General features: G+C 48.4%; 2 protein-coding genes across 5 annotated transcripts; one reads left to right on the plus strand and one right to left on the minus strand.

The window, feature by feature from the left end:
- The first annotated feature begins 948 nt into the window (after positions 1–948).
- Positions 949–10,216, plus strand: plekho1a (pleckstrin homology domain containing, family O member 1a). Of its 3 annotated transcripts, none has more exons than XM_019274056.2 (10): positions 949–1,407; positions 2,498–2,647; positions 2,951–3,091; positions 6,052–6,156; positions 6,532–6,633; positions 6,715–7,002; positions 7,251–7,339; positions 7,735–7,897; positions 7,992–8,104; positions 8,232–10,216. In XM_019274056.2, exons 1-10 carry the CDS (start codon positions 1,381–1,383, stop codon positions 8,986–8,988), a joined length of 1,935 nt encoding a protein of 644 aa, XP_019129601.1. In that variant the 5' UTR covers positions 949–1,380; the 3' UTR covers positions 8,989–10,216. The 3 variants fall into 3 exon arrangements, with proteins under 3 accessions (XP_019129601.1, XP_019129600.1, XP_019129599.1); XM_019274055.2 differs by having other exon boundaries at positions 950–1,407; positions 7,242–7,339; positions 8,235–10,216; XM_019274054.2 differs by having other exon boundaries at positions 951–1,407; positions 7,242–7,339.
- Positions 10,217–14,350: 4,134 nt separating this feature from the next.
- Positions 14,351–21,250, minus strand: anp32e (acidic (leucine-rich) nuclear phosphoprotein 32 family, member E). 2 transcript variants are annotated; one of them, XM_027286683.1, is made up of 7 exons: positions 21,088–21,250; positions 19,353–19,502; positions 19,041–19,163; positions 16,686–16,848; positions 16,389–16,480; positions 15,941–15,986; positions 14,351–15,831 (listed from the first exon to the last, which is right to left on the minus strand). In XM_027286683.1, exons 1-7 carry the CDS (start codon positions 21,139–21,141, stop codon positions 15,743–15,745), a joined length of 717 nt encoding a protein of 238 aa, XP_027142484.1. In that variant the 5' UTR covers positions 21,142–21,250; the 3' UTR covers positions 14,351–15,742. The 2 variants fall into 2 exon arrangements, with proteins under 2 accessions (XP_027142484.1, XP_010751234.1); XM_010752932.3 differs by having other exon boundaries at positions 16,353–16,480; positions 21,088–21,249.
- Between the last annotated feature and the right edge of the window lie 1,019 nt (positions 21,251–22,269).

Here is a 22,269-nt window from a genome sequence, read left to right on the forward strand (position 1 = left end):
TACCTGTGGGGGGCATTTGTTATTATAAGATCAAGAAGCGATGATCTTGAAGGGTATTTAATGTTAGGTCGGGTTGGGCTATCTATTAATTGGCTTAGATTTAATGAATCACAGATAGATTTTAAGCCATCTGAGGCTGATGACAACCAGTCAAGGTTTAGATCCCCCACTATGACAAACTCACTAGAGTCTAATTCTGAGACACAGTTATTTAAAGAACTTCAAGCCTCACTGCAGGCTGAGGGACTGTTCCTTTTGAAATTCAAGTTTCAATGCCAAACTGTTTACTAATGGATACAGAGGAGAGAAGAGTAGCATGAAACTTGTTTTTTATATAAATGGCTACACCTCCAGCTTTCCTGGGACGATCACAGCGGAATACATTGTAACCATTTATAGAGAGATCCTGACCTGAGACTGATTTATTTAACCAAGTTTCGGACAACACAAGAATATCGGTTTCAGTTGTCTGGACCCAGATCTTGATTAAATCAATTTCAGGCAGCAGGCTCCGGACATTCAGAAGATGCCCAGCCTGATCTCTGGCCTGGGTTAGGCTGAACACTGCCTGATAACAAAAGGAGAAGGAGGATGAAACATTTCCGTTTTACATTGGAAGTTGACTCCTTGTCATCAATACTAGAAGTTACCAGGTCAGTGAATGAAGATTCCTCCCAGAGGGACGAGCCCGGAACATCTGGATGACCCAAACATTTCATTTGTTATTGTCTGTCTGTCTGTCTGCCTGCCTGCCTGTCTGTCTGTCTCTCTGTCTGTCTGTCTGTCTCTCTGTCTGTCTGTCTGTCTGTCTCTGTCTGTCTGTGTCTCTGCCTGTCTCTGTCTGTCTCTGTCTGTCTGTCTGTCTCTGTCTGTCTGTGTCTCTGCCTGTCTCTGTCTGTCTGTCTGTCTGTCTGTCTGTCTGCCTGTCTGTCTGTCTGTCTGTCTGTCTGTCTGTCTGTCTGTCTGTCTGTCTGTCTTACATGATATTATTGTGAAATACCTTCACTGTTCAGAGTTTGTGTCTGTCATGTGTCGGTAGGTGGCGCTGTCGGCTCCTTTTACCGGAATGTAGGCTACTGTGCGCGTCCGCGTGTCAGAGCGCGTGCATGTGTGTGTTGAGAGAGAGCATCTGCCTGCACACACACACACACACACACACACACACACAGGGAGGATGCTGCCTCGGTTCAGACAACAGACGCGGAGCTGAAGAAGAACCGGGAGGACTAACGGACACACCGGGATCCACCACCGGGCGCTGAGTGACCGGGGACCTGGTCGAACCTCCCGCTGGGCCGGGTCGAACCTCCCGCTGGGCCGGGTCGAACCTCCTCCCTGTCGGTGTGATTCTCCGGTGAGCTCCGGAGCGGCGGAGGGAGGATGAAGAAAAGCAACCCGAGCAGGAGGGTAAGAGGCTCGGTCCGGTCCAGACCTTCATCACCATCTTCATCATCATCAGCGGATATGCTAATGAGATGGGACGCAATCAAAGAATATGAATATTCATGAGATCATTTCATATTCTTATTATTGGATGTTTGCGTGACGTCACTGATGTCATCATACATGTTGATTATTGATTATTGATGACGTCATGTTTGTGACAGAGAGATCACGTCAGTTAATACAAACAGGAAGTGACGTCATCATGAAGATGTTTCTGTAATTGATCAGCTGATCAAGACTTCACTTAGTCTGTATGACTCCTCTTTCCTCTCCTCCTCTCCTCCTCTCCTCCTTCCTTTGTTTCCTCTCCTCCTCTCCTCCTGTTCTGTGTCCACCCTCCTTCCTTCAGGTTCTTCCTTCATTCAGGTTCCTCCTTCAGGTTCCTCCTTCCTGTGTTCTCCTTCCTTCAGGTTCCTCCTTCATTCAGGTTCCTCCTTCCTTCAGGTTCTTCCTTCAGGTTCTTCCTTCCTTCAGGTTCCTCCTTCATTCAGGTTCCTCCTTCAGGCTCTTCCTTCCTGTGTCCTCCTTCCTTCAGGTTCTTCCTTCAGGTTCTTCCTTCAGGCTCTTCCTTCCTGTGTCCTCCTTCCTTCAGGTTCCTCCTTCCTTCAGGCTCTTCCTTCCTGTGTTCTCCTTCCTTCAGGCTCTTCCTTCCTGTGTCCTCCTTCCTTCAGGTTCTTCCTTCAGGTTCTTCCTTCCTGTGTCCTCCTTCCTTCAGGTTCTTCCTTCAGGTTCTTCCTTCCTTCCTAAATTCAGCTCAGTTCAGTTTATTTCTGTGGGTCTATCATAACTTCAGTGATCTCATGACTCTGTCCACACAGAGCAGGCTGTATGATGTTATCACAGAGACCAACAGTTCACCATGAGCAAGCAAACAGGTTTAAATCTCTTTGAGTTCATTCTCTTCGTTCAGAGTCTCAGCTGGTCTCTGCTGGTCTCAGCTGGTCTCTGTCGTTCTCTGCTGGTCTCTGCTGGTCTCAGCTGGTCTCTGTCGGTCTCTGCTGGTCTGTGCTGGTCTCTCTCTGACCCCCCTCGTTGTCTCTGGGTCTTGCAGTGCGTTCAGGACTCGGGTCCGCAGGCCATCCAGCAGCCGGAGAAGGTGGGCTGGATCAGGAAGTTCTGCGGTCGCGGGATCTTCAGGGAGCTGTGGAGGAACCGGTACCTGGTTCTGAGGGCAGACCGGCTGTACGTCTCCGACAAGGAGGTGAGGAGCTGTACTTCCTGTCTGATAAACTCTACTTCCTGTCTGATAAACTCTACTTCCTGTCTGATGAACTCTACTTCCTGTCTGATGAACTCTACTTCCTGTCTAATAAACTCTACTTCCTGTCTGATGAGTTCTACTTCCTGTCTGATAAACTCTGCTTCCTGTCTGATAAACTCTACTTCCTGTCTGATGAACTCTACTTCCTGTCTAATAAACTCTACTTCCTGTCTGATGAGCTCTGCTTCCTGTCTGATGAGTTCTACTTCCTGTCTGATGAGCTCGTGTTTTGTGTCTGGGCAGGTGAAGGACGAGCGGCGGGCGCAGGAAGTGTTCGACCTGGCTGATTACGAGCGCTCGGAGGAGCTGAGGAAGCCGAAGAGTCGCAGCAAGAAGAACCACAGCCGCTTCACGGTGCTGCGCTGCAGGCAGCCAGGAAACACTGTGAGTCCACCAATCAGTGATCACCTGGGACTCACCTGGAGTCACCTGACAGAGTCAGTGACTGTAGTAACAGAGAGACAAAGTCTGTTCATTAAACATCGTTACAGGACATTTAAACTCATTAGCTGCTGCTAACAGAACCGGGCTCAGCAGCTAGACCGGACCGGGTTGGAGACCAACAGGAAATAACGGTGGAGGTGTGATGCAGACTCGCTATTGGCTGCTGTAAACGAACCAATCACTGTCCACGACAAGTCCCTCCATATCTGAGATGATATCCAATCAAATCAAATCAAATTTTATTTGTATAGAGAGAGGGGGGGCGTGGTTCCTGTCAGAACACGTGCAGCAGCATTCTGAATTAACTGCAAAGTCCTCAGAGACTTATTGGAGCAGCCTGATAACAAAGAGTTACAATAGTCCAGCCTTGAAGTAACAAATGCGTGGACTAGTTTTTCTGCATCCGCCTGAGAGACAATGCGTCTGATTTTAGCGATGTTACGTAAGTGGAAGAATGCAGTCCTCGAAATTTGTTTTATGTGGACGTTAAAGGACAAATCCTGATCAAAAACAACTCCAAGATTCTTTACAGTGGAGCTGGAGGCCAGGGTGATCCCATCTAAAGTAACTAAGTCTCTAGAAAGAGAGTTTCTGAGGTGTTTGGGTCCAATTACAAGAACTTCAGTTTTGTCTGAATTTAACATCAAAAAATTGTAGGTCATCCAACTTTTTATATCCTTAAGGCATGCTTGGAGTTTAGTTAACTGATTGGTTGCATCAGGCTTGATCGATAAATATAATTGGGTGTCGTCAGCATAACAATGAAAATTGATAGAGTGATTCCTAATAATGTTCCCTAAAGGAAGCATATATAAACTGAATAGAAGTGGTCCAAGTACAGAACCTTGTGGGACTCCATGACAAACTTTGGTCTGCATGGAGGATTCATCATTGACGTGAACAAACTGAGATCGATCTAAAAAGTACGATTTAAACCAGCTTAGGGCGGTTCCTTTGATGCCAATTCGATGTTCCAGTCTCTGTAAAAGAATTTGATGGTCAATGGTGTCAAATGCAGCACTAAGATCTAACAGGACAAGTACAGAGATGAGTCCTTTGTCTGATGCCATTAGGAGGTCATTTGTAACTTTGACTAATGCGGTCTCTGTGCTATGATGCACTCTAAATCCTGACTGAAAATCCTCAAATAGACTATTGTTATGGAGAAAGTCACACAGCTGATTAGCTACAGCTTTCTCAAGTATCTTAGACAGAAAGGGAAGGTTTGATATCGGTCTGTAGTTGGCTAAGACCTCTGGGTCTAGAGTGGGCTTTTTAAGAAGAGGTTTAATTACAGCTACCTTAAAGGACTGTGGTACATATCCTGATAATAAAGACAGATTAATCATATCCAATAACGAATTACTAACTACAGGTAAAACTTCCTTGAGCAACCTGGTTGGGATGGAGTCTAAGAGACAGGATGACGGCTTAGCTGCAGAAATGATTAAAGTTATTTGATGAAGGTCGATGGGGGAAAAACAGTCTAAATACATATCAGGTTTTACAGCTGTTTCAAAACTTGCTGTATCAGAATGCAGATCAATGCCTGTTGAGGGCAAGAGGTGATGGATTTTGTCTCTAATAGTTATAATCTTATCATTAAAGAAGCTCATGAAGTCATTGCTACTTAGACCTAAAGGAATAGATGGTTCAGTAGAGCTGTGATTCTCTGTTAGCCTGGCTACAGTGCTGAAGAGAAACCTGGGGTTGTTCTTATTCTCCTCTATTAATGAAGAGTAATAGGCTGCTCTGGCATTATGGAGAGCCTTCCTGTATGTTTTGAGATTATCTTGCCAGACTAGATGAGATTCTTCCAGTTCAGTGGCCATTTGCGTTCAGATTTACGTGCCTCTTGCTTTAATTTACGAGTCTGCTGGTTATACCATGGTGCTAACCTTCTTTGTTTAATTATCTTCTTCTTCAGAGGTGCAATAGAGTCTAGAGTTGTCCTAATGAGCCTGTAGTACTATCAGTGATGTAACTAAATACATTTATTACAACGACTTCATATGATAAAAATAATGTAATATTATAATTAGTAGTCATTTTATTAATGACTTCTGCTCCTCTAAGTCAGAGATGTTTTCTGTCTTTATCCATCCTTGCCTCTCGCCTCTCGCGTCCGTCCTCTGTCCTCAGAGATTACTCGGTCACGCCTGACTGGCTCTGTCACGTCATTGGTGGATGTCCTCCTTCATCTGCATCGGGATTGGTGGATTAGATTTCATTTGGCCCTCCCAGCCTCGGCTGCAGCGATTGGCCGAGCTGTTGTTTTTTTCTCCTCCTCTGAAAAGGTTTAATCCGCAGAATCCCATTAGTCTGTCAGAGGACGAGTTACATCACAATAATCCTGAACACTTTCACGTCAGCCGAGCGGACGCTCCCTCACAGAGGGAACTGATTTCAATATAAAAACAAGCAGTCTTATTCTTCAACATCAGTTTGTACATTAAGATTATTACATAATTAAACAGAAGCATGACACCTATCAGACATGAACTTCACTACACTATATACTGCACACGAGCTACAGTAAACATCAGCAAAGAAATGAGCTTTAATTACAATATTAGCTACGTTAGCTACACTGTGGTAAACAGACTTTAATTGTTCTGTAGTCACACCTGAACACTGTCATTCATAATAAACATCAGGTATGCGAGCTACACAAAAAGCTTTAATTAAACTAAACGCTACAAGAACTACCAGAACTTTAAGTTCAGTTAGCTACTAAAGAAAAAACATTGGCACCACCAGCTCCAACTTTAATTACAATAATTAGCATTAATTAGTTTACCTGAACTTGACAGGTGGTCGTCTGAGGTTGCTTAAAGCTTTCTTTGTTTTTCTCTGGTGGTTTACCTGGACAGGTGAACATAGTGTTTGTGTCTTTGCAGGTTCCTAACCTCGTGTTTCTGGCGGTGAGTCCTGAGGAAAAGGAATCATGGGTCAACGCTCTCAACGTGGCAATCATCAAAGCCAAGAACCGCATTTTAGACGAGGTACGGGCTGATGATGTTTGTTTGTAGAGTACTAAAGGGTTACTTACCTCTGTGAAATAAACCCGGGCTTGGGTCGTGGTGGCAGCAGGCTTAGCAACTCCTCCTGGAGGATCTGGAAGTGTTCCCAGGCTAGATGGTCTATGTAGTCCCTCCAGCAGTTTCTGGGTCTCCAAAGGAAGGTTCTGTGATGCTGGGTTGTCTAGGGCATTAGTCCCTGGTTGGGCCTCTCAAAGCAAATTGGTCCAAAATGCGACACTTACGGATTAGAACCAGAGGATCTTACCCGGATTAGGGAAACAGTTTGATCTATTATCAGGTTTATGAATCACAGTTTGTTGCATGGATTTCAGAGTCAGTCTGTATGTTTCTGTCCAGGTGACCATCGAGGAGGACAACGCGCTGGTTCATCCAACCAGAGACCGGGCTAAGATCCCTCACGGCCGCCGGCTGCCAACCAGAGGACACCTCCTGGCTGTGGTACTCAGACATCGTATCTGATTACTTCTTTATATTTTTAATACATGACATTAGTAACACAATAAAATCATGATCATCCAGGCGTCAACCTCTTCCCACGGCATGCTGACCCTCGACCTGGTTGCTGAGGAAGATGGTTTCTTCCCAGACTACGATGGTGACTCCTGGGAGAACAGCTTGCACGGAGGGGGTTCTGCTCTCGGACCTCGGGGGGTCGGAGTTCGTCAGCGAGCCGACACCGACGTATCAAAACTGTGGGTGACCTCTAAGGAACCCATGGTGAAGACTGGCAGTCTGCCCAGGGGGAGTGAGCGGTCCTGGGGCAAACAGTCCCACCTGGAGGCCTCCAAGGTCCACAAGACCCAGCAGGTGCAGATCAGGAAACTTTCTGATGCTTGTAGAACATTCACGATCGCCTCTTGCTTTGCAAACTTCATTGGGGTGTGTTTGTGTTCAATGTCCCAAATTCGATATTTTTGTTTTGGTGTGGAACCTCCAGGATGTCATTGTTAGATTTTTACGTTGGTCAGTACTTTGGTAGTCCTCATCATGAAACATTTCCTCCATTTAAACCTGGACTGCTCCTCTTTATTTGAACTGTCCTCCAGGTCCTCCAGGCTCAGTCTCGAACACCACAGCCTGGGAAGAGGTTCAGCATGCAGGGCCGGAGTCGCTGTGCCTCCATGGATGAAGTCCTTTCCTCCAGGTATGCCAACACCTGATTAACCATTCCCATCAACAAACAGTAACCTTTATTACTTTATTAATTACCAAGAAAGGTATCCCAGACGCCCCTTGTTGTGTCTCGTTGCCTCTTCTGGGTGATCCAGTCCCAGACTAGATGTTTGTTCTGGATCTATCTGGAGAACCTCTTGTGGAAAGGTGTCCACAAGGACTCAGATACTTGCACAACCCCACCTTTTCTTTGTGGTTCTAGTCCATTCTTCTTCCTGATGTACAAACTCCTTGACCCAACAAAGACCCCTCTGCATGAAAGGAAGGACGTTGATCTGAAATCCAATGGATGATTTGATTAGTAAAGTTTACCTCAAGTGTCTAATTGTGAAAGTTCCTTCCTCTCTCCCTCCTTTCCTCCTTCAGACCGGCGATGATTCGTTCTGAACTGCGCTCCGCTCTTCGTCGTCATCCAACTGAAGAGGAGGCGTCGGTTGGGACTTCAGTCCAGCCGGTCGGTCAGCTGCAGAGTCTAATCGCCCAGAGGATGCAGAGAGCTCAGGAGCTGCTGGAGGAGATGAGACTGCAGGTCTGCTTCATCCAGGACATCATCGAGCTAAATGGTTTTTAATTGACTTGGTGAATGAATGTGATATAATCAGGACGAATGTTGTGACCGACAGGAGCTGCAGAAGGCCAAAGCAGAGAGAGAACGAGGGAGCAGCTCGCCTTACCTGAAGGGCATCGACTCACCTCGCCTTCACCACCTCAGGGGATCAGACTCTCCTCACTCCAGGTTGGATTTATTCAGACTTTAACATCCCATCTTTAAACCCATGACACACGTCCACATACAGTCTGTCCGTCTGAGTGAAGATGGAAACACTGGAGGCTGTTTAAGAGATATTTGTTGCCTTCCTCAGCAGGTCATCTGGATCTTCAAGGAGCAGGAGCAGCGACTCTCCTCGTCTCCGGGGTAAAGACTCTCCTCGCCTGAGAGGGAGGGAGTCTCCTCGGTCCAAAGCCAGGAGGAATCGCTCCAAAGGGACCGACACGCCTCGCTCCAGAGGATCTCATTCACCGGCCTCCAAAGCAAACGATTCTCCTCGGCTGAAAGATTCGCCTCACCTCATTTCCTCCGACAGGGTCCGTTCACCAAAACTCAAAAGATCGTCCAACAAGGAGGACGACTCTCCTGTCCAGAAGTCACCTGAATCACCTCCATGTGTCAGAGGAGCCGACTGCTCTCAGGTTAAAGTTTCTGATTCACCACAAGTCAGCGAGTCTGACTCCCCTCGTCTGGGGAGCAGCCAGGAGTCGCCCTGTCCGAGTCAGAAGAACTCACCGAGCCTCTCCGGATCATTCGAGTCCTCGCAGCCCAAAACTCCCGACAAACGCTGCCCGTCTCCACCTCCGCCCTCCTCGCCTCCCTCTCTGCTGTCAGAGGAAGACCAGCAGGTGGAGGACAGGCGCGCAGAGGCTGAGCGCCTCCTGGAGGAGGCTGTGTCATCGTGGAAGGAGGCGCAGGAGGTCCTGCAGGAGGTGAAGGAGCTGCAGAGCCAGACACTGCGACGGCAACGCAGGAGGACGTACGAGAAGATGACACCACCAGCAGCAGACGAGGATGACACGCCCACCTCGCCGACGTCGCCGGAGGACGACGAATCAGAAACACCTTGATGATGTCAGATCGTGATGTCATCTTTGAATCCACGTGGACAGATTACTTTGAAACCAGCGATACAGTTCTTCCAGGAGGTCCGTCCTCCACGGTGCACTCGACTGTCAGCACTGCTGCTTCTTATCTTTGTGATGCTGCACGACTTTTTCTGCTTCCATTCTTCTACAGATGTCAACGTTTATACGAGGAGGCATTTTTTATTGTAACACTGAAGAGCACAATGTTTCTATGATGGGGTCTTTTTAAGTAAGGATGCACTGCACACTGATTATTAATCATTTAAATATTTCTGACATGATTTATTTCGTATGTTCTGTCCTCACGTATCGTCTCTCGTCAAAGATCAGGGAGTCCAACGCTCAAAGCGCTGAAGAGACAAAAAGCAATAAAGACACTGAAAGTCTCTACGAGCACGGAGCTCCGCCTCCGTTCGGCTTTAACACGTAACCTGAAACGCAGGGAACTTTTTAACGAGCTAATATTTCCGCTCTGTCCGGCGGCTTCTCGCTCGCTCTCCTTTTCTCTTCTTAGCTTCCTCTCGCCCAGCTCCGGTTCAGATCTCATCTGCTAACGGACAGTGAACACGGCGCTGACCCGGCTGTTAATCGTCCGTCTTGTCGTTGCCGTTAATTTGTCGGCTGCCATTGCGAGGCGGTTGGATACACGTAGCATTGCTCAGCTGAAGCTGGTTGGTTAATCTTACATGTTTGCTAACGTTATCTCTAACAGAGTGGAGATGTTTTCCAAATGACAACATGACATTAACTTTTGTATTTCCCAGCTCCAGTTCTGGCATGACACCGGCTCTGCTACAGCAGCTAACAGACTGAGCTAACATGAGCTAACAGCAGCTAACAGACTGAGCTAACATGAGCTAACATGAGCTAACAGCAGAGTTGAAACTTTCATTTTTCTCTGCTGAAATATTCTTTGATGTTTTTTGTGTTTGAACGTTTTCGTGTTTTTGTTGCACTGATGAAAAATATTAGTTAGCTCCACTTTGAGATATTTTAAACGTGTTGAACTAAAATTTATTTGTTGATGTTCTTGAATGAATTACTGTACACAGCAATGCATTGTGGGTAAAAAAAGAAAAAACACTTACTTCCTGTTTTTAGCATTCAGACCTCATTTTAACATGCTAACTTAAGATAAGCTAACAGGTGATGAGGAGAAGCTACGTCACCTCTGAACCCTGAAACTCACCTGGAAACAGGTGAGCTCACCTCATTGGCTGATTTTTTCTTGTTTGAATTAAAATCTTGAAATATGAAACCATGTTTTGTTGTGTGTTTTATTTACGTGTGTACACACACAGTGTTTAAATATTAATGACTGAAAGGTCCAGTGTGTAGAAGTGTGTGATCACTGCACTGCACCCTCCTCACATCACCCTCACCTCTTTGCTCTGTCTACACTCAGTGTTTAGTTTGTCTGCACACGGGGCTAACACTTGGTTAACACGGGGCTAACACGGGGCTAACACAGAGCTAACACGGGGCTAACACGGAGCTAACACGGGGCTAACACGGGGCTAACACGGAGTTAACACAGAGCTAACACAGGGCTAACACAGAGCTAACACAGGGCTAACACAGAGCTAACACAGAGCTAACACAGGGCTAACACAGGGCTAACACAGAGCTAACACGGGGCTACCACAGAGCTAACACGGGGCTAACACTTGGCTAACACGGGGCTAACACATGGCTAACACGGGGCTAACACGGGGCTAACACGGAGCTAACACGGCGCTAACACGGGGCTAACATGGAGCTAACACGGGGCTAACACAGAGCTAACACGGAGCTAACACAGAGCTAACACGGAGCTAACACGGAGCTAACACGGATCTAACACAGCGCTAACACAGAGCTAACACGGGGATAACAGAGCTAACACGGGGCTAACACGGAGCTAACACAGAGCTAACACGGAGCTAACACGGAGCTAACACAGAGCTAACGCGGAGCTAACACGGAGCTAACACAGAGCTAACGCGGAGCTAACACGGGGCTAACACGGATCTAACACAGCGCTAACACGGAGCTAACACGGGGATAACAGAGCTAACACGGGGCTAACACGGAGCTAACACAGAGCTAACACGGAGCTAACACGGAGCTAATGCGGAGCTAACGCGGAGCTAACACGGGGCTGCTCTTAAACCCAGACATGAATTTCACTTTGTGATTTGAGTCGCATGATGCATCGAGCTGTTTTATCGGCTGACACACACACACACACACACACACACACACACACACACACACACATACACACACATACACACACACACACACACACACACACACACACACACAGTGTGTGGTGAAGCGATGCTGTTTGTTCTGCCCTACATCTGTGACCTGTGTGTGTCATCATGTATGCATGTGTGAGCATTTCTTAATGACACTCTACTGTGATGCTGCGCTGTGATTGGTCAGTTTGGTCAGCATCAGGGTATCAGCTTGGACTCGGATCGACCTGATCCAACATCTGAGGCAGAACCAGAGGTCACATGACCCAGACAGAGAGGAAACAACACAGTTTGAATGTTCAATACATTATTTACACTGTGTGTGTGTGTTGGGGGATGGTATCCATGTTTATTGTGACAGAGCCCTGCAGCCTCGACCTCGTTTCTTCATCTGTTCACAGACTGTCTAAAACCTGGACGTAGTCTCCGTGACGTCCCCGCAGACTGTCTAAAACCTGGACGTAGTCTCTGTGCAGATGCTCTCGTAGCAACAGAACTAAAAATACTTCCTGTTTATTATCAGAGGTCAGTGACATCATCAACACACAAACTGCAGCTGAGGTCAGAATGATGTCATCGTGCCATCCTGTTGTTGTCCAATAGCAGCACTGTGTGTGTGTGTGTGTGTGTGTGTGTGTGTGTGTATAAATAACATGAAAGCTTTCAGTGTAAATATTTCAGAGGAGCTAACGCATGACATCATGCTAACGTTAACACACACAGTGTTATGTTGACTCAAACCTCCATCATCTTCATCTTCATCATCATCATCTTCATCATCATCATCATCTTCATCTTCATCAGGTGAACGGTGTCTCTGTCATTCGTACGTCTGTTCTCACTCTATGTAACTTTGAGAAGTACGTAACGCTTTACGGCACTAAGTCACACAGCAGCAACTATTTTTATTTTTTTAAGATTATTTTTTTGGCCTTTATTGATAGAACAGCTGAAGACAGACAGGAAGCAGAGAGAGCGGGAGGGACACGCAGTAAATTAGCCGTCCGATGCGGGATTCAAACTAGGGTCAGCTGCAGCAAGGACTATAGCCTCCACACACGGGGCGGCCGCTTAACCCACTACGCTATACCGACCGCCCCATACACACACCACCGACTACTTCACTGAGGTTAGCTCAGTTTGGTAGCTGCTGTTAGCTCACGTTAGCTCAGTCTGTTAGCTGCTGTTAACTTACGTTAGCTCAGTCTGTTAGCTGCTGTTAGCTCAGTCTGTTAGTTGCTGTTAGCTCACGTTAGCTGCTGTTAGCTTACATTAGCTCAGTCTGTTAGCTGCTGTTAGCTCACGTTAGCTCAGTCTGTTAGCTGCTGTTAGCTCAGTCTGTTAGCTGCTGTTAGCTCAGTCTGTTAGCTCTGTCTGTTAGCTGCTGTTAGCTTACGTTAGCTCAGTCTGTTAGCTGCTGTTAGCTCACGTTAGCTGCTGTTAGCTTACATTAGCTCAGTCTGTTAGCTGCTGTTAGCTTACGTTAGCTCAGTCTGTTAGCTGCTGTTAGCTTACGTTAGCTCAGGGAGTGGAGCTGGTGTCATGCCAGAACAGGAGCTGGGCTCAGCAGCCTCTATGGATGTAATGGCAGAGGAGAGAAAAGGAGATCATGTCAGCTGACCCTCACCGACCAATCAGAGCAGCCAGAGGCAGCTGAATAAGTTTGATGTGTGTTTTCCCATGAGGCTTTGGGGAGGCGGTGTCAGTGTGTGTGTGTGTGTGTGTGTGTGTGTGTTCACAGCTGCTGTATCCATTAAAGACAGTTTAACAGTCTGGTGTGTTTAAAAAGGAGGTCAGAGGTCAGAGGATGCTTCCTGTTTCCTCTCCTCGCTCACTTGTCTCCTAACAGGAAGTTGAATTCATAAAACTGATTCATTGGCAGCCTGATGACCAATCAGACGGGACGACACAGGAGCTAATTTAAATATTAAACAAGCTCTCACTATGAGGTCATCAACAGGAAGACAGCACCATCTACAGGATGGACACACACACACACACACACACACACACAGACACACACAGACACACACACACACACACACACACAGACACAGACACACACACACACACACAGACAGGACTCGACCGCCATCTGCTGATAAACATCAATGATCCATGAAACAGGAAGTACTTCAAGTCTGTTTACTTGTCGTGAATGTTGATTGGTGTTTTCAGCAGCCAATAGAGAGTGTGGTATGCTGTGAGCTAGCATCACCTGGACCAGAACAGAACCTCTGAACCAGCAGTGTCCAGTCTAACAGTGAACACGGCGACAGAACCTCTGAACCGGCAGTGTCCGGTCTAACAGTGAACACAGCGACAGAACCTCTGAACCCTGGGCTGAGTCAGTTCAGTTAGCTACACGGGTGACCAAGCGAACCACAGTTTGCGCTTCATTTGACTAATTAATTCACTCGTTCTGAAAAAGATAAATAATGTTTTCTAGTGATTTATTAAAGTGTGTTACTGCCAACCTCAAGTTTTCACGTTAAAACATTTGGAGCTCCGGTTTCCCCACATGTAACACGTAACTCTAACAAGACAAATCTTTGAGACAAACTGTAAAAGTGTTTCATAGTTTTATAATAAACTTTAATTTACTGTAAATCTTCATGTGTTTCTATGTAAATTAAATGTGTCGTATGTTCCATGTTTTGCTGTTTTAAAGAGTCAGAAGAAACTGATTTTATTAGCACATTTCAAAACTTTAATAAAAAAGATTCGGCAGGTTGACGTCACTCCCTGTCGGTCCGGTCCAGTCCATCAGAACTCGGCTGTAAACAAACATCAGCAGACTTTTTGTCTTTTCAGGATCTTTTAATTGAAAACTCTCGATATGTTTCATTACACACAAAAGGTCAAACACAGTTTGTCCACAGGCGGGACAACGGAGGGAAGTACAGCCATGGTCAGGGACGAGGGTCAGAGGTCAGGGACGAGGGTCAGAGGTCAGGGACGAGGGTCAGAGGTCACAGGACAGTCAGAGGTCAGGGACGAGGGTCAGGGACGAGGGTCAGAGGTCACAGGACAGTCAGAGGTCAGGGACGAGGGTCAGGGGTCAGGGACGAGGGTCAGAGGTCAGGGACGAGGGTCAGTAAAATTAATTAAAAACAATAAAAACAAACGGAGTCGAGTCTATTTACAATATTGCCTTAAAAGCTGACGTGACCTTTGACCTTTACACTCTTAAAAACACGTCAGCTGACGGGCTAGCGTGCTAACGCTAGTCATGTGACGTGAACCTCGTTCGATTCTCCCATGATCCTCTCTGTCTCTGCCGCGTGGTTTTTAAGAGTGTTTACAGCAGGTCCGAGTTCTGCTGCTTCACCAGGACCGACCCGACGCTTCCTCCACTTCCTGTCGGGTCGGTTCTGTTTGATGCGGCTACAGGAAGTAAAACAGGAAACGTTCCCACACAGAGCAGCGAATCAGACGCACAGGTGTGTCCCGCTTCAGGCTCCGCCTCCATCATCCCCTGCACACCTGTCATTGTGACGCTGCGTTCAGGTGCTCACAGGCCTGAACGCACCGCGACGCCTGAACGCACCACGGCAGGTGTTCTGTAGGGGGCGGAGCCTGAAATGTGACACGGTGACGGCGTGAGCGTCACGAGGGGGCGGGCACTTTGAGGCGGCGCTGCTCACATCAAACTAAAAACAAACGAACACGTCAGGTCTAATGACCCCGCCCGCCTGCCCGCCCCGCCTTGGAGAACAAATCAAACACACACTGGGAACTCGGCGTCTCTACAGCTGTGTCATGTGATCAAGGTTCTGTCAGGTACCAACGTGACGCAGAGTGAAGATCCTGAACAGAACCGGGTCCTGATCCTGAAAGGTGCTGATCAGGTTTCGATGTGGACCGTCCGTCCGGTCCGGCTCGCTCTGGTGCCGAAGGCTCAGAAACCGACCTGCTCTCTTGAGGACGCCGTCACTTCCTGTTTCTGCAGAACCGGACAGACTCTGGTGGTTCTGAAGGTCCACGGGTCGACTGTTGATGGACCCAGCTCATATCCAGTTCAGAGCAGAAGACTCGGATTCTGATGGCAGACCCGGGTTGTGTTTGGGTTCTAATGTGATGTTGTAAGAAAAGTACCAGGACCGGCAGATCAGAGTGTTGTGGTCTGAACTGGACCGGGCTTTAGTTCACCGCTGGTCCTGAACCATGGACGGCTTCATAAGAGCAGGACAAGTCCAAACACAGAGGGCCGGTTCGGTGGTGCGCTTGTGACATCACTGCTGCCAGGAAGTGTTGGTGTTTTGGGGGGGGTGAACCGGGCCGAGCCGGGCTAAGCCGGGTCTTAAAGGGAAGCGTGTGGAGTTGATAAATCTTTCATATATTATCTAAAATAACGACGTGACTTCTATCAAACTGAACAAACTATCGGGTCACACAGTTCTGCTGCTGTCTCTGTTTGCAGTCTGGCGGTCCGGCCCGGCTGTGGACAGAACCGGGTCAGGACGGCGCTCAGACCGCCCGCAGCTCCACGACTAGTCGTCTTCGTCGTCGTCGTCATCATCCTCGCCTTCGTCCTCAACGTCTCGCTTCCTCTTCTGTCCTTGAACGCCCGCCTGCTCGTCTGCACAGAGAGAGAGAGAGAGAGAGCCAATCAGAGCGGGCCGCCAGACTCTGACCAATCAGAGCGGGCCGCCAGACTCTGACCAATCAGAGCGGGCCTCCTCACTCACCTTCCTCCTCCTCCTCGGCGTAGTCGTCTTCGTCCTCGTCGTCATCCTGAGAAACAAAAGAAAAAGACGACCTCACTTCCTGTACAGACACTTTCACAATAAAAGCCACGAGAAGCAGCTACTCTCTGATTGGACGACACTAACGAAGCTCTAGAACTACTCGTCACGTGTCGCTGACCAGGCTGACCTCCATCAGACCGACTCTGACTACAGGAACGTTTAACGAACCTCCAAAGAACGTTAAAAAAACGTCCTCAGAGGCGGCTGTTTTGGTGCTGAACCTGGTCATGAGCACGTCACACCTGAGCGACCCGTGACAACTGTCGGTGGCCGGGCAGAGAACACGGCCAGGCGTGGCCCGGTTCGCTGCCCGGCCGCCGACAGGTGCATCATGGGAAGCCGAGTTGCCCACCTGATCGGCCCGGTTCACTTGAAAGCTCAGCCCCACCTCTCCTCCCTCTGAGCCGTCCTCGTCCTCGTCTTCGTCTTCCTCGTCGTCGTAGTCGCCGGTCGGCCCCGCCCCGTCCTCGCCGTCCTCGTCTGGAAACACAGAGAGTGTTAGTCAAGGACTTTCCAGGTTTTCCAGGCACGCGATCTCGAGTCAACACGAGGTCGCCACCACGCTGGGTCGCCACCACGAGGCGGCGAGCTGCCTCCGGTCGTCCAGGTGGACACCTGAAGGTAGATCACGTGATCATCACATTCAAGGACTTTCCAGGCCCTCCTCCTCTAAACCGTGTCCCACCTTCGTCGTCGGCCTCAGAGTCGGGCGCCTCGTTGTCCTCCTGGTCGAAGCCGTCCAGGTAAGTGACCTGAGGCAGCAGCTCGAACACGCTCTCCCTGTAGTCCTCCAGAGACGTGATCTCACAGTTGAACAGGTCCAGACTCTGAAGGCTCTTCAGGTTTTGCTGCAAGGACACGACGTGTTAGTGTGTGTGTGTGTGTGTGTGTGTGTGTGTGTGTGTGTGTGTGTGTGAGAGAGAGTGAGTGAGAGAATGAGAGAGTGTGTGAGAGAGAGAGTGTGAGAGAGTGAGAGAGAGTGAGAGAGTGAATGAGAGTGTGAGAGAGTGAATGAAAGTGTGAGTGTGAGAGAGTGTGAATGAGAGTGTGAGAGAGTGATAGTGTGTGAGAGAGTGTGAGAGAGTGTGAGAGAGTGATAGTGTGTGAGAGAGTGTATGAGAGTGTGAGAGAGTGATAGTGTGTGAGAGAGTGTGAGTGAGTGAATGAGAGTGAGAGAGAGTGAATGAAAGTGTGAGAGAGTGAATGAAAGTGTGAGAGTGAATGAGAGTGTGAGAGTGTGAGAGAGTGATAGTGTGTGAGAGAGTGTGAGAGAGTGAATGAGAGTGTGAGAGAGTGAATGAAAGTGTGAGAGAGAGTGTGTGAGAGAGTGATAGTGTGTGAGAGAGTGAGTGTGTGAGTGTGAGAGAGTGAGAGAGTGAGTGAGTGAGTGAGTGTGTGTGAGAGTGTAAGAGAGTGAGAGAGTGTAAGAGAGTGAATGAGAGTGAATGAGAGTGTGAGAGTGAATGAAAGTGTGAGAGTGTGAGAGAGTGTGAATGAGAGTGAATGAGAGTGTGAGAGTGTGAGAGAGTGAGAGAGAGTGAATGAGAGTGAATGAAAGTGTGAGAGTGTGAGAGAGTGTGAATGAGGGTGAATGAGAGTGTGAATGAGAGTGTGAGAGTGTGAGAGAGTGATAGTGTGTGAGAGAGTGTGAGTGAGTGAATGAGAGTGTGAGAGTGTGAGAGTGTGAGAGAGTGAGAGAGAGAGTGAGAGAGTGAATGAGAGTGTGAGAGAGTGAATGAAAGTGTGAGTGTGAGAGAGTGTGAATGAGAGTGTGAGAGTGTGAGAGAGTGATAGTGTGTGAGAGAGTGTGAGAGAGTGAATGAGAGTGTGAGAGAGTGAGTGTGTGAGTGAGAGAGAGAGTGAAAGAGTGAATGAGTGTGAGAGAGTGTGAATGAGAGTGAATGAGAGTGTGAGAGAGTGATAGTGTGTGAGAGAGTGTGAGAGAGTGATAGTGTGTGAGAGAGTGTGAGAGAGTGAATGAAAGTGTGAGAGAGTGAATGAAAGTGTGAGAGTGTGGGAGTGAATGAAAGTGTGAGAGTGTGGGAGTGAATGAGAGTGTGAGAGAGTGATAGTGTGTGAGAGAGTGATAGTGTGTATGAGAGTGTGAGAGAGTGTGAGAGAGTGATAGTGTGTGAGAGAGTGTGAGAGAGTGTGAGAGAGTGAGAGAGAGAGTGAGAGAGTGAGAGAGTGAGAGAGTGAATGAAAGTGTGAGAGTGTGAGAGAGTGTGAATGAGAGTAAATGAGAGTGTGAGAGTGAATGAAAGTGTGAGTGTGTGAGAGAGTGTGAATGAGAGTGAATGAGAGTGTGAGAGTGTGAGAGAGTGAGAGAGTGTGAGAGAGTGAATGAGAGTGTGAGAGTGAGAGAGTGAATGAGAGTGTGAGAGTGAGAGAGTGAATGAGAGTGTGAGAGTGAGAGAGTGAATGAGAGTGAATGAAAGTGTGAGAGTGTGAGAGAGTGTGAGAGAGTGTGAGAGAGTGTGAGAGAGTGTGAATGAGGGTGAATGAGAGTGTGAATGAGAGTGAATGAGAGTGTGAGAGAGTGATAGTGTGTGAGAGAGTGTGAGTGAGTGAGTGAATGAGAGTGTGAGAGTGTGAGAGTGTGAGTGAGTGAGAGTGTGAGAGAGTGAGAGTGTGAGAGAGTGTGAGAGAGTGAGAGAGTGTGAGAGAGTGAATGAGGGTGTGAGAGAGTGAATGAAAGTGTGAGAGTGTGAGAGAGTGAGAGTGTGAGAGAGTGAGTGAGTGTGAGAGAGTGTGAGTGAGTGAATGAGAGTGTAAGAGTGTGAGAGAGTGAGAGAGTGTGAGAGAGTGTGAGTGAGTGAGTGAGTGAGTGTGAGAGAGTGAGAGTGTGAGAGAGTGTGAGAGAGTGTGAGTGAGTGAGTGTGAGAGTGTGAGAGAGTGTGGGTGAGTGAGTGAGTGAGTGAGTGAGTGAGTGAGTGTGAGAGTGTGAGAGAGAGTGTGAGAGAGTGAGTCTGTCTGTGTGTGTGTGTCTGTTTGTGAGATAGAGTCTGAACCGTGACAGTGTGTGTGTGTGTGTTCTGACCAGCGCCTCCACGTTGCTCAGCTCTTTGATCTTGTTCCCGCTCAGGTTGAGGTAGGTCAGGTTGGGACATTTCTCGGACAGCGTCTCCAGAGATCCGGACAGGTTGTTGTCGCTGAGCTCCAGCTGACAAACAAACAGAAACATTCAGACAACAAACACCAACACGCTGTCTGTGAACCAATCACACGACAGAAACTCAGTTTGTTGGCATGCTGCTAAAATTCAAGTTTCCAAACTTTCAAGACTTTGTCCACGACCGTGAATTCACTGTGTGTGTGTGTGTGTGTGTGTGTGTGTGTGTGTGTGTGTTACCTTGCGTAGTTTGGGCAGTGAGGGCAGTTTAGCCAGCGAGCTCAGCCCGACGTTCACCATGCTGAGAAACTCGAGCTCCGTGAACGCGTCTGTCAGACCTTCAACCTCCCCGTCTGCAGAGCGACTGTTATCCACCACGAGCTCTGCTATCTGAGAGACAGACAGAGAGACAGACAGAGAGACAGACAGTAAGTATTCAGACCACAAACAAAACTGGGTATGAAAAAGTACTTTAAGTTTAAGCTATTCACAGTCTGTGGGGACGTCACGGAGACTACATCCAGGTTTTAGACAGTCTGCAGGACGTCGCGGAGACTACGTCCAGGTTTTAGACAGTCTGTGGACAGTTGCTCTTTATTTCCCAGAGTTCTTTGCTTCTGCTTATATAACGCACAGAGCTTCAGCCTGCAGGCCAACAGGCATCAATGAAGAGTGTGTGTGTGTGTGTGTGTGTGTGTGTGTGTGTGTGTGTAGGGGGGGTTGTGTGTCTCCACACACCATCTGTTGGCATCCCCCAATTCATAAAACATGACACCAGTGAGTGTGTGTGGACCGTTTGTGAGATAAAGTCTGAACCGTGACAGTGTGTGTGTGTGTGTGTTCAACTGACGCTGTTCGGTTATATAACACACACACACACTCCTCATAAACACGACGCCACACTCGGTTTACATTCAAACTGTTTAATGCGGATTAAAGCGCCAGTTGTACTCTCACAGTAATCTGTTACTGTAACGCCATTTTGACCGTCATGTAAACTCGTTACACGGTAATCCCGTTACAGTAACGTCCCGCAGTCTAACTTGTTTGAACAGAGTATTAATATTCGTCTAAACGCGTTAATCCGCTTTATGTAACGTTAAGTCGGTAACGCGTTACTCCCACCGAGCGCGAGCTCCCGACTCAAAATGTCTGTGTGACCGACCTCCGTGCGCCCCGCGTCCGCCACCGAGCAGGGCGGCGCGGGAGCGTCGAGTCCCGCCTTAAAACGCCGTTAAATTGAACCGTGAAGTCGGTTTGACCGAGAGAAGTTTGATAAAATGTCGGCGGGAAACACGACGAGCAGCTTCCGTCCGAGTTTAAGCCGCCGTCGACTTAAGATGTCCGCTCAGAGGACGACGGAGACACGCAGCCCGCGGAGAGACTCCCGCAGCCCGCGGAGAGACTCCCGCAGCCCGCGGAGAGACTCCCGCAGCCCGCGGAGAGACTCCCGCACACCCGGTACACCCGCGCCAACAGCCGCCCTGTTTACAAACTAACCGCCCGCCCGTTCATGTCGTTCTGTGCGGCGACATTCTCCGTTAAAGTGCTCCGAGCGGCCGGTAACTGATTAAAAGTTCAGTTGTTTTCCGGTGACGCTCCGCGGGACATCACGGAACACTTTGACCGTCTTCCATCCCGCGTGTGACGCTCTAATAAGATGATCTGTGCCCGCGGAGCCTCGCTGGGTGACGGCTTCACCGGAGAGGAGGAGGGGCGGGCAGACGGACGGACGGAGCCGCTTGAGATGCTCTGATCCGGGATAGCGGCTCTCGCTCTCCGCCGAGCTGCGGGCGGTGTGTGATCAAACTATAACCGGGTCGATACGCGGTGAAAACAGACCGAGTGTCCGGGAGCAAACTTGCCGTCCGTAGTGTTCTCTAAGCGGACTCCATGTGAGGAGCGCGGGGGGAGGCTTCACCTCCCGGGCTATTTCAAGCAACAATTCAAATGTGGTTCAGATAAAGAGGCTCACCTCCGCCGGGCTCCGGTTCCGCAGCTCTAAGGTGATCCTCTTCTTCATGTCCATTCTGGCTCGGTTCGGCGAACAGTTGACAAAGTCCGGATCAGCGCAGCAGCTTCTCTGACGGCCACAGTCTGCCTACTGATCCTCCATGATACCTCGCGCCCTACCCCCTCCTCTGCGGCCCCGCCCCCCGCCGCACAGGGTTGGCCGCGCGCCACTCCGCCGCCGCTGATTGGACGGCGGGCACGTCAATCAGGACTGATCTGCCATAATCCACGCGCTGGGCGGGAATATCCTCCGAAAGCCTCATGGGAGCTGTAGTTGTTAAATATGAATAAATTAGTCTGTAATTATTTATTTAAATGACGAATTAACAAACAGCGCAGCCGGAAGTCACAGAAAACCTCAACAACGCGGTTAAACGTCACAGGAAACATCAAAAACAGCGCGAGGTTGTAGGAAGATAAGACAGCTGGGGGGCGGGGTCACGCTGTCCTCCTCGCTCTGTGATTGGATGAACGATCCATCAATCAAACCCGATCCACTATAATCAGTTTGTATTGATGTAAACACTTTTTGTAATTAGCACGTTATCTTCACTCAGTCACTAATGAGTCTGCTCATGCTGGAGCTTTCTACCGTGATGAAGTCCTCTGGGCTGAAGGTCAAACAAACAACACAAACTCAAGGTCCACTTACTGCATTTCTGACTGAAAGCTCTGGAAGCTAAACTACGAGTCACTGTTTTATTCTAATGTTGGTCTGTGTGCCATTCACTGAACAGCCCTCACCTCACCTCTCACTTTCCAATGTAAAAACACATCTAAAGCTAAAGAGTTCAGTTTGTCCATTCAGGGCTCCTGTACAAACATGGCGGACTGTGGACAGCTAGTAACAGCTAATGTTAACAGTTAGCTACATTAGCTATAACATCTACAACATTAGCTTATGTTAGCATTTAGCTATAGCATCTACAACATTAGCTTATGTTAGCAGTTAGCTATGTTAGCACTAGCTCCAAACCAGCTGGCTCAGCGTTAGCTTCATTATATTAGCTGTTTTCCATCACGAAGTCTGTCAGTCACCTCGGTGCTGTCACGTTATTCCCCGTTGGTCCCTGTGCTCCAACCCGGTCCGGTCCAGCTGCTGAGCCCAGTTCTGTTAACAGCAGCTAATTAATGGCTAGCTACT

The sequence above is a fragment of the Larimichthys crocea genome, chromosome XIII (assembly GCF_000972845.2).
Source record: "Larimichthys crocea isolate SSNF chromosome XIII, L_crocea_2.0, whole genome shotgun sequence".
NCBI lineage: Eukaryota > Metazoa > Chordata > Actinopteri > Sciaenidae > Larimichthys > Larimichthys crocea.

Bases quoted from the DNA above. Each gene is read 5' to 3' on its own strand.
- plekho1a (XM_019274054.2), top strand. From the start codon at position 1,381: ATGAAGAAAAGCAACCCGAGCAGGAGG. The intron at 1,408-2,497 runs GTAAGAGGCTCG...TGGGTCTTGCAG, and splicing joins AAAGCAACCCGAGCAGGAGG to TGCGTTCAGGACTCGGGTCC. The intron at 7,340-7,734 runs GTATGCCAACAC...TTCCTCCTTCAG, and splicing joins GATGAAGTCCTTTCCTCCAG to ACCGGCGATGATTCGTTCTG.
- anp32e (XM_010752932.3), bottom strand. From the start codon at position 21,141: ATGGACATGAAGAAGAGGATCACCTTAGAGCTGCGGAACCGGAGCCCG. The intron at 19,503-21,087 runs GTGAGCCTCTTT...TCTGTCTCTCAG, and splicing joins GGAACCGGAGCCCGGCGGAG to ATAGCAGAGCTCGTGGTGGA. The intron at 15,832-15,940 runs GTGAGTGAGGAG...CTCTCTGTGCAG, and splicing joins CGCCGAGGAGGAGGAGGAAG to ACGAGCAGGCGGGCGTTCAA.